At 52.0% G+C, this 11,982-nt stretch overlaps 1 protein-coding gene, 1 long non-coding RNA gene and 1 other non-coding gene across 4 annotated transcripts in view; 1 reads left to right on the forward strand and 2 right to left on the reverse strand.

Annotated features, from left to right (window-relative positions):
- The first annotated feature begins 3,200 nt into the window (after window positions 1–3,200).
- LOC144228248 (low affinity immunoglobulin gamma Fc region receptor III-A-like) lies at window positions 3,201–9,087 on the forward strand. 2 transcript variants are annotated; one of them, XM_077760065.1, is made up of 5 exons: window positions 3,201–3,274; window positions 3,935–3,955; window positions 4,325–4,582; window positions 7,874–8,128; window positions 8,875–9,087. In XM_077760065.1, the coding sequence occupies exons 1-5, from the start codon at window positions 3,235–3,237 to the stop codon at window positions 9,060–9,062; spliced, it is 762 nt and encodes a 253-aa protein (XP_077616191.1). In that variant the 5' UTR covers window positions 3,201–3,234; the 3' UTR covers window positions 9,063–9,087. The 2 variants fall into 2 exon arrangements, with proteins under 2 accessions (XP_077616191.1, XP_077616192.1); XM_077760066.1 differs by having other exon boundaries at window positions 4,328–4,582.
- LOC144228249 (uncharacterized) overlaps window positions 7,704–11,982 on the reverse strand; it is a 6,511-nt gene continuing 2,232 nt past the window's right edge. The window contains exon 3 of the long non-coding RNA XR_013334149.1: window positions 7,704–7,943. This is a non-coding gene — a long non-coding RNA (uncharacterized LOC144228249). The remainder of the gene's footprint in view (window positions 7,944–11,982) is intronic.
- Window positions 11,612–11,685, reverse strand: TRNAN-GUU (transfer RNA asparagine (anticodon GUU)). The gene has a single exon. It is a non-coding gene; the product is annotated as a tRNA-Asn (tRNA).

Raw genomic sequence — 11,982 nt, forward strand, 5'->3', positions numbered from 1 at the left:
TGCTTCAGTTACTGCCCTAAATGCTGGGGCTACAATATAAACAACAGGGACAGCCTCCCTGAGGTCAGAGTCCTATGGCTCACAAATATTATGAGACCCACAAAGGAGAAGGGATGAGGGAGTCATCCTAATTCAGATCACCAGGGAAGGCTTCGGCCTCCCATCTTGTACTTCTAATAGCCATCAGTAGATATGTGTCCAGATACGGAACCTATAACTTTATAGGCATTGTTTCATTTATGCTTCACAACAGCACCTTGGAGGTCGCACCATTATCGTTAGCCCGTTTTACAGATATAAAAACCAAGGCCCTAGAAGGGTTAAGGAAGAGGTGGAGTTGAGATTCTAGCGCAGACTCGTCTGAAACCCAGCGCCCTTCACCCTTTACCGGCACTTCTCCATTATGTTACTCACTAACCTTCTAGAACTGTACCCAGCCCTGCGAACGCACCAGCCTATCTCACTCCATCTTTGTTCACGCCTCTCTGTTTGCCTGAAATGCTGATTTCCCTCAAAACCCGCAATTATCTTTTGCGATCCAGTTAAAGTGTTCTCTCTTCCGCATGGGCTGCTCCCACAGATGCCTTCTCTGTGCATAAACAGAATTGGGTCAATTCTCTCAATGAAGGGAGAAAAGGCAAGTGTGAGGACCAACCCTTAGGTACAAGATACCCCGAGACTATCTGTTCTTTAAAAAGATAGTATGAAGGACACCTGGGTGGCTCAGTTGGTTAAGCGTCTGACTTCAGCTCAGGTCATGATCTCACGGTTTGTGGGTTTGAGCCCTGCGTCGGACTCTGAGCTGGGAGCTAGCCCAGAACCTGGAGCCTGCTTAGATTCTGTGTCCCTCTCTCTGACCCTCCCCTGCTCACTCTCTCTCTCTCTGAAACAGATAAAACATTTTTTTAAAGTTTAAAAAAATAAAAAGAAAGTGTGAGGGGTGCCTGGGTGGCTCAGTCAGTTAAGCATCTGACTTTAGCTCAGGTCATGATCTTACAGCTCGAGAGCTCGACTCCTGCATTGGGCTCTGTGCTGACAGCTTGGATTCTGGAGCCAGCTTCCGACTGTCTCCCTCTCTCTCTCTCTCTCTCTCACTGCCCTTCTTCCACTCACGATCTCTCTCTCTCTAAAATAATGAAACATAAAAGAAAAATGTTTAATAAAAAAAAAGAAAATGTGCATTTTATTCAAGCCCTAAAAGGAGCCCTTACAGCTTCCCCCTCAAGCTGAGGCTTGTTCAATAAGCGCTTCATGCAAACCTACAGGCCGCGCCCCCCTCTGTGCGCTCCCCTTCCTGTCCTCTGCAGCTAGCAGTTCATCCCTCCCTCCATTTGAAGACCACGGACAGAAGATGAGTCAGAGGCAAGCATGTAACTGCAAAGGAGGAAAGCTACAGTGGATGCCGGGTGCCACGGGTCACATGCCAGAAAGCCACTCTGAGAACCAGGAAGAGCAGAGCGCATGGAGGATGTCTCCCTTTTGCCTGGGAAGACTTCTGCAGCCCGGAAGGCGCTCTCTGTGCTCAGGTTTCCCAGAAAAGCATCTGCAGTGCCCTGCAGCGCCGGAGCGGAGCGGCAGCTGGCTGGAGCCGCGGGAGCTTTAAGTTTTCAGATACTAAGCTGGATTTTGCAAGATGTAAATGCGGCACTTGAAAGGGAGCCCCAGAACCCAGAAGGCTGCCCTGGTCCATTTCCATTGTTGATCCTAACCAGACATACAATCCAAGGGCCTGCGGGGGAGAGGCTGCTGCAAGAATGCGTGAAGGGGGTGGCTGGATGGGAGGGCGGCACCAATGAACTCTGCCTGGGAGCCACGCTGAACAAAAATCAAATCCTGGGAAGTGGCTTGTAATATGACTTTGGAGCGGAGGGGGCATTGGTCCAAAGCGGAGGTCCGCAGGTTCCTGTGCCCGCCCCGCCTGACTCCACCCCGTCAAGCAGCACATCTGTCTGCCGTTCACCTCCTGGCCCTTCCCAAGGCTTTTATAATGAGACCCGTGCCAGGAGTCCAGGGGTCCGCTGGAGCATTGGCACCGCCAAGCAGGGCCATTTGGTTTTGTGTCTGAGACCCTGATTTAAACAAAGTGGGGAGATGGGAGGGAGGGCACAGAGGTGCCCGAGTTGGGGGTGGGGCGCACCTAAGAAAAGCAGAACAGGTCAGCAATCTTATGCCTTCCTGGGCACGGTGCCGCCACCTTCTCCAGTCAGGAGCCCTGGAATCGTGGCTACAGGCTCACAGACCAGCCCAGGCCCAGGGCTCCTGGCGCCTCTCCTCGCGCCTTCCCCTCCATTCCTCCTTTCCTGCCTTCCCTTCAACCAATCAGAGGCAGCACCNCCCTCACTGCCTGGGTTTCCTTTAACAGAGGGTGTGAATCTCATGGTCAAATTCACACTAAGAAGTGCATTCCAGATCCCAGAGCACATGCACTTTGAATTTTGAAAAATCCGTCCGTGCAGAGAAGCCTGGAGCGAGGGACCCTTCTAGCGGTCTGCAGATTTAAGTGATGACTTTGCGTGTGTGTGCAGGTCCAGGCTGGCCGCAGACGGGTCTGGGCCAGGCAGGAGAGTGACTCGTTCTGCAGTAGGACACGGGACCCCTCAATGACTGCCCTCCCTCTTGAGTCTCGTCCCCAGTGTCATGATATCTTGTTCTTGGCACGGAACAGATCCAAACCCACCAGGTGGGAGAAATATCTTGAGATTCATTGGGACGCATTCGGACAGATTCTGGGCCACTGGATGCTCAGCTGTAGACCTCTGTGGACGAAAGGGAGCCCCTCCCTCAGCTTCTCTTCCAGGCTCTTTTCCTCCTCTTCCTGCCCAGGTCACTTGTCAGAATTCAGATCCAGAAATCAGGGGCACCTGGGTAGCTCAGTCGGTTAAGCAGCTGATTTCAGCTCAGGTCATGATCTCATGGTTCATGAGTTTGAGCCCCACATTGGGCTCTGTGCTGACAGCTCAGAGCCTGGAGCCTGTTTCAGATTCTGTGTCTCCCTCTCTCTCTGACCCTCCCCTGCTCATGCTGTCTCTCATTCCCAGAAATAAATAAAAAACATTAAAAAAAAAAAAAACAGAAATCAGATGACTTTCCGGGGAAAGAACCTAAAGAGTAATGAACGGGGGGATGTGGGGGAGGCGATTGAGGGAAAGACTATCTACTTCCTCTCTCCGAGTCAGCTTTGTCCTTTCAGAGCTCAGTGTCTCTGCGGTGACTTGCTCACTCTAACGTGGCAGCATGTGGCAGCTGCTGTCCCCAACGGCTCTGCTCCTTCTAGGTAAGTCAGAGTCACTCTGGCTGACGGAGAAGCTCAGGTCGCTGCAGGCCCACTTCTCAGGCCAGAGAGGGGACCCCTACCAAGGGCTAGGACCCCTTACCACACCTCTAGCGCTAGATTTAGTTCCCAGGACAAACATTTGGGGGCTAGACATGGGAACGCTCTGATGTGGGCATGACCAGGAAGTTGAGGGGGGACCTGTGAGGTCTCTGTGTCTTCTCCCTGCAGGGGTCTCAGTTTCCCTTTCTGTAGGTGAAAATGACTACAGACCAGACAGATGCTCTCTAAGTTCGGTCTCTTCCATTCTGACATTCTGGGCTTGCCCTCTAAGACGTTTAATGTCCACCCTTTATGGGGGGTGTGGGGGGGGCTTGGCTTGAGGTTGTTTTTATGGCTTGATTCAGGGAAATCCAGGCTGTACCTTATTTTGCGAGCTTGGATAGGGACTGGAGGGCAAGTAAATGGTGTTGAAGACATGGCCTTGGCTGGAGGCACACGGGAGAAGAGAGGGCAGGCAGTGGGACGGTGAGCCACACATACGCCTCGATTCTCGGCGACGCTGGACGCCCGGGGCAGCATTGGGCAGGGAGACCCACACCCACCCCAGCCACCCTGATCCCCGCTTCTGCTCAGTATCTGTTTCCCTCTTTTGTCTTCCAGTTTCTGCTGGCACGCGAGCTGGTGAGTTGGCTTTGTGGGCTTGGATTCACGCAGTGAGGCTCACAGATGGCGTGTGATGGCCACAGGCCACTGGGAAATGTCTACTGCCTGGGAAACTGTTGGGGGTGGTCAGGGACGCTTCCCCAGGGCAGTGGGGCTTGGCCCTGGGCTTCCTTGGGGCTACTTCTCCTCAAGATGAGGAGAGGCTAGAAATGGGACTAAGTGCCCGAAAGCCAAGATGCTCTAAGTCTGAATCTCAGGCCAAGGCTGAGTGGCCAGCTCGGGGTTTGCAGCAGGGCTGGCTCGGGCTCCCAGCGTCCCCGGGAAGGCCAGCGTGGGGCCTGCTCACCTCCCTGCCCTGATCCGCCTTCTCCCCTCTTGGTTCATCAGCAGACCCCCCAAAGGCCATAGTGGTCCTGGAACCTCAGTGGGATAGGATACTCATCTCGGACAGCGTGACGCTGAGGTGCCAGGGGGCCTACCCCCCTGGGGACAATTCCGTCCAGTGGTGGCACAACGGGAGTCTCATCTCGCATCAGGCCTCCAGCTACTTCATCGCGGCTGCCAGCGTGGAAGACAGTGGCGAGTACAAGTGCCAGACAGGCGCCTCCGAAGCCAGTGACCCCGTGCAGCTGGAAGTGCACATCGGTGAGTGGGGGAAGGGAGAGGGTGCAAGGGGGGCCTGAATGACGGGGGAAGGGCCCGGAGATGACACTCTTGGGGGTTCCAACGAAGATGAGATCGTCTGTGGTCCCCCCGAGTTATTCCAGAGTTGCGGTGCTAGGCACAGGCAGGCCTGAGGCAGAATGTCAAAGCCTGGCATGCAATGGGCACGGGACTTACCGCTACTGCTCCCGTAGGACATGCCCGGCACCCACGGTGTCATCAGAAGGTCGGCGCCTGACCCTGGTGCTCAGTAATATTTACTGAAGAAAGTAATGGATCTGCTTTTTATAACCTCCATCTCCTTCTGCCTCTCAGACACACCGCGCCCTAATCTACCCTCCAAAGCCTTCCTAACCGCCTAGGGTCATATTGGTCCCTCCCGCATCAAACTTCTCTCACACTCACTCTTTAGTACAAATCACCTAGTGGAGATAGATACACACGGAGCATGGAATGAAAGGCTCCGTGTGTGTCGTTCACAGAATCCAGGCACCGGAAGCAGGTGAGGGAGGTATTTCAGAGGCAGAGATCTGCCCTGGTGGCCTGGGATCAACCACCTAGCCTGGTACCTGCAGTGTCGCCGTGCAAGCCTGACTCTACCTCTGAGGCTCAGTGACACACTGTATTTGGGTGGAACGAGCCTGAGGAGGGGAACCTGGGGGGGAAGGAGGGCCTGACCGAGGTGCACTTGCAAAGAGTTTCACAGAACTGCGCCTCTGGAGCTGATTTTTTTTTTAATTTTTAAATGTTTATTTATTTTTGAGACAGAGCACGGGCGGGGAAGGGGCAGAGAGAGAGGGAGACACAGAATCCAAGGCAGGCTCCAGGCTCCAAGCTGTCAGCACAGAGCCCAATGTGGGGCTCGAACCCACGAACCCCAAAATCATGACCTGAGCCGAAGTTGGATGCTCAACCGACTGAGCCACCCAGGCGCCCCTGGAGCTGGTTTTTGTGGCTCCTTAGCCTCTGCCCAGCACGTAACTGACATGGTCGTCATACTACAGAGTTACAGGGAGGAATGTCTATTACTGATTAGATGAGAGATGGTCTCCTTAGGCCAAATAAAAGGGGGAATTATCGGGGTGCCTGGGTGGCTTAGTTGGTTAAGCGTCCGACTTTCGCTTAGGTCATGATCCCGCGGTTCGGTTCGAGCCCCGCATCGGGCTCTGTGCTGACTGCCAGCTCAGAGCCTGGAGCCTGTTTCAGAGTCTGTATCTCCCTCTCTCTCTGACCCTCCCCTGCTCACGCTGTCTCTCTTTCTCTCTCCTAGAAATAAATAAAAATATTTAAAAAAGAAAAAAAGGGGGGGAATTATCAACAAGACACAACAGAACAATCAAATCTGAGAATTATGAATTAGCCTTGAACTTTGATCTAGGGACTGGCTTTAGAAGGCCAGTCAAAGAGGACCATATGAAAATGAGACTATGAGCATTAACTTCACCAGGCCAACTCTTAAATGTCATTGTCATTACTTCACTTAACTCCTCCTCTGATAAGTCCTCTTTACTTTTTTGGAGGCAACCAGAATCTCTTTCCCTCTCTCTTTCTCTCTCTCTCTCCCTTTCTCTGGCCACCACAAATGTGTGTATATATATATATATATACACCCATATATACATATATATTCTTATAACCATAATATTTGGTAATAATGATTCATACTCCGCTGGAAAAGTAAGTAGATATATAGATACATCACCTTTTTTGATCAATATCTCTTAATAAGTAATTAAGGATACTTTCTGTTTGGCAAATCTCGCTAGTAGAGAAATTTTGCGTTCTACCAATTTTGTTTAGCACAAGGTAGCCGATTTTTTTTTAATTGTAGGGAGTTCTACTGTTCTGTTCTTATTACAAAAGTCGTTTGGGCTCTGTCCCCAAACTATATAAAAGTAAAAGAGAGAAAATTAAAATAACCTGTAGTCCCATCCCTCAGAGGAAACCCCTGTTAATATTTAAGCATGTTCTCTTTCTGTTCCTTTATCTCTGTGCTTCTGTTTTTTGTATTCTGTCTTTTTCACTTAGCATTATCTGGTGCATGTTTTCTTGTGTCATTTTAAGATGTATCTGCAACATAATTTTTAATTATTTAGGTCAACACCCTGGCCGTGGCTTTCATGTTCTCTCTGTGTGAAAACCTGGTTACTTGGCAAGAGAGTTGTGAGAATGAGTATCCTGGTGATACACGAATTTTCTCTCTTGAAGGCGGCGCTCAGTACACTACCATTCATGCCCCTCTTTTCCCTCCTTGGCTTTTTTTAAAGCTATTTGAGCTTTTATCTTATTTCTTTAAGTTTATGTATTTATTTTGAGAGACAGAAAGAGAAATCACGTGTGTGCAGGCTCCTGTGTGAGTGGGGGAGAGGCAGAGAGAGAGAGGGAGAGAGAGAATCCTAAGCAGAGTCCATGCTGTCAGCGCAGAGCCTGATACAGGACTCGATGGCACAAACCCTGAGACCATGACCTGAGCCGAAATCAAGAGTTGGGCACTTAACCGACTGAGCCACCCAGGTGGCCCTCCTTCTTGACTTTTATGTTGAGATCTCCTTTGCAATTTCTTTTTTTTCTTAATATTTTTATTTATTTCTAGGAGAGAGAGAGAGACAGCGTGAGCAGGGAAGGGTCCGAGAGAGAGAGGGAGTCACAGACTCTGAAACAGGCTCCAGGCTCTGAGCTGGCAGTCAGCACAGAGCCCGAAGTGGGGCTCGAACCCACGAACCACGAGATCATGACCTAAGTGAAAGTCGGACGCTTAACCGACTAAGCCACCCAGGCGCCCCATCTCCTTCGCAATTTCTGTAGCAACCCAGTGACCTTATTTCTGACTGGCTGCTGTCTCTCACTATTCTGACAATTATCTGTCCCTTCTGAAGTCTACCTTTCCTTTCACGGAGCCAATCCTCATGTTCAAATGCAATTTTTACTCTTTGATGTAGAACTTACGGCCGCTGCTTATTACCCGCCGTATAAGCCCCAGTGCAGGCCCCAAGGACCCCGCAGATGGTTCCTCGCCTACCTCATCACTTCAGTCCTTCTGCCCTAACCTTATGGGTGGACGTGCGCATCCTCTTTCCCATTAGACACACAAAGTCTTGGTGTGTCTTGAGTTGTCCTGCAGGACCTAATGGCCTTTTTCCCCAAGAGATCTCTGCGGGGATGGCTTCCAGTCTGGCCCTCCGTGACGCCCCAGGAACGGGTTGGGGTCTCCTGCAGAAGATCTTCGCTGTCGTCGCTGAGGCCTCCGGGGCCGGTGGCCTCTGTGTCTTTTAGGCTGGTTGCTGCTCCAGGCGTCTCGCTGGGTATTCCAGGAGGGGGAGACCATCCGGCTAAGGTGCCACAGCTGGAAGAACAAGACGGTATGGAAGGTTCAATATTTCCAGAACGGAGAAGGCAAGAAGTTTTCTCACATCAATTCTGAGTTCCACATCCCCAAAGCAACAAGCAAACACAATGGCTCCTACTTCTGCAGGGGAATTATCGGGAAAAAAAATGAGTCATCAGAGGCTGTGTACATTACCATTCAAGGTGAGAGCTGTGCAGCCCTACAAGGGTCCAGAGCCCCCTGTGTGTGGGGTCCGTGTTCACACTGGGAAGACGAGTGGAGAGGAGCTTCCTGAATATTCCAGGAGCTTCTTTACAAGGGGTTTCAAGGGGTGTCATTCACTCTGCATTGTGACAGCAGGAACGGAAGCTGTGTTTCCTTCCCCATAAATGCACCTGTCCTCACTTACCCCAGTCAAACCATGCCCGCGACATTATGTGTTCACACTATGCTGGCCATCTTGACCTGCCTTCCTTTCCTCTCCGGGCCTCAAGTCTTAGCCATGAGCCCACCTGGTGGGAGCCCCTCCCCTCCTCACAGAAAGGGCTAGGCTGGGCTCTGGCTCTGCTGAGAATTCATCTTGTGACAGCAGGCAAGCCACTGAGTCCCTCTGAATGTCAAGTTCCCCTTCTGTAACAAGCACAAGTTGACATTTATTGGGTGCCTTCCAGTGTGTCGGACACTATGCCTGGTGCTTCTTCACGTGCACCCAGTGACCCTGACACCAATATTAGGAGATTGCTGGTATTGAGTGTACCTTACAGATGCACAAACAGGGAGAAAGGAGGGGGGCCGGGGGCGGGGAGGGATAATTAACTTTTCTCCAAGGTCACTTCAAAGATTCAAAGCCTATGTAGTTAACCACGGGACGAAATGAAAGAATTGGACAGACACCACATTTCTGCTCTAACAATTGTCATCTTTCTCATCTCTCTGCTTCTCCTGTTAGGTCCTCCAAGTCCATCCACCTCACCGCTCCTTCCACATTGGTACCAAATCGCTTTCTTCCTGGTGCTAGCACTCCTATATGCAGTGGACACGGGGCTCTTCCTGGTTGTGCAGAGAGGCCTTCGAAGCTTAATGGAGAAGGGCAAGAACAGCAAAGTCACGTGGAGTCGGGACCCGCAAGACACATAGGGGTAATAAAATCAGCACCTCCGAACCTCTCTCTGGATTCACAACCCCATCACCCCCAGCAGGCAGCTCTGGGGGCAGTGTCTAGGGTGAGGGTCCTTCGCTCCACTGCGTTTTCTCTGGGTCTCCGCGGGAAAGGAAGGGCCGGCGACCTTCAGGTGCCAACAGTGATATCCCAGGGAGTAGCCGCATCACTCAGAACTAAAGTCTCAGAGCCACACAGATGCTTTCTCTGCACGACCGCCCTGTCATAGCAACATGACAATGCCGATTCTGGATGGTGACCCAACGCGCGAACATTGTTCTTAATTAACACAATCCGTAGAGAAGCCAATCGTGGCCTGGCCGATGGTCTGCATTTGTTGCTGCAGGGCCGGTTGCCTTTGGGGCACACTGAAGCTCCTTCCAGACGGATCGTGGGGGCTGTGGAGGGTCAAGGGGAGACCACAGAACCAGGGAAGTGGGTGGCTGAGCAAGAGCACAGGAGTCCAAGACAGACCAGAGAAGACTCCTGTCTTCCTAGGATATGAGCCGTGCTGTGGGTAGCAGAAAAATCACAGGGGTGATGTAGAATTGAGTTTTTCAGGGGAGCCCATGCCAGATTGGGACGGCTTGTCAGTGTATAATGATGGACCCTCTTGATGTCATGAGTAGAACATGGTCCTGGGGGGGGGGTTGGGTAGAACATAGAACATGGTCCTGGAAGGGGGCTGGGAATTGGAGGGCCTTGGAAAAGAAAGCACAGAACAATCCCTACGGCCATAGGAAGAAGGGCAGCATTGCGGTCCCAGATCAAGCTCAGTGAACAGTGATATCTCGGTCCGAACTGAGAAAGCACGGCAGGGAAGGTCCACTCCAGCGCCCAGGAGGCAGGACACTTGGCCAGGATAAGCCACAGTCAGAGAGAGGAGAGGCAGGGACCGTTGAATCAGCTTTTTGCTTCCGTATCTAATTCAGGTACAGCTTTGTTTGTATCACTCATCGAATAAATATTGGCTAAGCGATACTCTATGCACTCAACTCTGCTGCGTTACAGTAGGAAAGTCTGAAATCCCTCGGCCTGTCAGTGACAGTGGAGTGAGGGTGTGGGGTCACGAGCACTGCTTGGAGAAGAAAGCTTAGCAATCTATCTGTATTAGAAGCTTTAAGCACAACATTTCTTGATTCCAATAAAGCATTTTACAAGATCTTGCGTGCTACTCTCGGACAGAAGATGGAAACCCGTGATAATAAGTCCTGATAATAAAAACCCATTTTCCCTCTTGTCCGAAATTCCACCAGGGATCAGTTTGGGGCAACTAAATCATTTCACCACAGCTCCTGTGAGTCAGCCAGTGGCGAATTTACCGTCCTGTGGAGGCAGCTGGGTGGAGGAGACGTTTATAGGTGGTGTGGGGTGGGAGGAGGGGTTGGCAGTTGGAGGCAGCTCCAGGGCAGGTGCTGCGTGGGAGAAGGCACCCCTGGGAAGGAGACAGGGGCCTGGACAGAGGGATAGGGGCAGCCTAATTGTGTCAGTTACCAGCTATACGCCAAGAGGGTGTGAGCTTGATGTGTGAATATCTGATGAGATTCAGACACGAGGCAGGTGCACGGCGAAACCCTGGACATCCACCTCACATCTAGTTAGTACCTACAATATGCCAAGCTTGAGTCTAGGTGCAGAAGACAGATAGGTGTACAGCTCAGCGTCATTCCCCGAGGGGGCTTCCATTCTAGGGAGAAAGGCCTTGAGGAGAGAGTGGAGAAAAGGCTGCACTTTTGCGTTGGTGGCGAAGGAGGAGTTTGCCAGGCAAAGCGGAGGAGCGCTGGAGATCCGTGGGCAAAGTTTCCAAAACCAGAGTCGGATTCAAGAAAGTGGTTCAGCTCTTTTCCAGTGTAAAGAGCCAGCGAGGGAGAGGAGCGGGTTCAAGGGCCAGATCACCAACGGCACCGCCTTCTGAGCAGAGGAGGGCGCATCCGGCCCTGGCAGCTGTAGAGGGATTTTAGGCAGAACGAGTTTTAGGAAGCCTCTCTGGCAGCTCCTTGCAAGGAAAGGAGAGGGGAGTTGAAGACACGAAACCGCCTAGAAACCTAGTAGTTGTTGCAGTAACTCAAGGGCGGGGAACAGGGGTGGGGTTGGGGGGATGGGGTGTCCGTGAGGAAGTAAATGGCAGCGAGGCTGGAGATGCCTATTTCACAGATATTTAGAAGGCTGACTCTCCAAAAATCTGACTAGGGAGGGGCCTAGGTTCCGGACAAGCCCGTTTCATGAGTTAGGAAATACAAGGTCAAAGGCAAGGCAGGCACAGGTTTGTAAACGAGCTCATTTTTGGATGATCGGTGCCGGCTGCCTTTGGTTCGCAAGTATTCTTAGAACAATTTCAGGGGGCAGTTTTCGTAGAATTTAAGTCAAGCCACTAAAATTCTCACTCCCAACCGCGACTCTACCCATGCAGACCCGTTGCTTGCAAACCTAGGCTGCGGAGGCGAGTGAGAACCCCCCCGCGCCTAGAGAGTCCCCTAACGGACTCCGGGAAGACACCCACCCCCTGGGGCTCAAAACGCTCAGATCCCGTCCCTGGGTGGGCTCGAACCACCAACCTTTCGGTTAACAGCCGAACGCGCTAACCGATTGCGCCACAGAGACAGGCGAGAAGCAAGGCCTCTGTCAACTCAGTTCACCAAAAAAAAAAAAAATTCTCAGCGCTTTCTGCTTCTCCCCGAAGTCCTGTGGCGGGCGTGGGAACCGGCGGGCGTGGGAACCGGGTGGCCCGAGCCAAGCAGGTCCCTTACCCACCCCCCACTTTCTGACGCCTGCTTAGACCTGGGACAGGCCTCGGTGTGCACCCAGATGAGGCTGAGAAGCCCAGGTCTCTGGGAATCCCAAACCGAAGCCTCTCTGTGGCCTCGCGACTTGCCTTGGCTTTGCTCCGGGAAGTACGGT

This window comes from Crocuta crocuta, unplaced genomic scaffold, assembly GCF_008692635.1.
Source record: "Crocuta crocuta isolate KB4526 unplaced genomic scaffold, BGI_CrCroc_1.0 scaffold133, whole genome shotgun sequence".
Taxonomy (NCBI): Eukaryota; Metazoa; Chordata; class Mammalia; order Carnivora; family Hyaenidae; genus Crocuta; species Crocuta crocuta.

What these genes read in the sequence shown, in the direction of transcription:
- LOC144228248 (XM_077760065.1), top strand. Translation starts at nt 3,235, where the DNA reads ATGTGGCAGCTGCTGTCCCCAACGGCTCTGCTCCTTCTAG. An exon ending in AACGGCTCTGCTCCTTCTAG is followed by an intron (nt 3,275 to 3,934) that starts GTAAGTCAGAGT and finishes TTTGTCTTCCAG; the next exon opens with TTTCTGCTGGCACGCGAGCT. An exon ending in GCAGCTGGAAGTGCACATCG is followed by an intron (nt 4,583 to 7,873) that starts GTGAGTGGGGGA and finishes TGTGTCTTTTAG; the next exon opens with GCTGGTTGCTGCTCCAGGCG.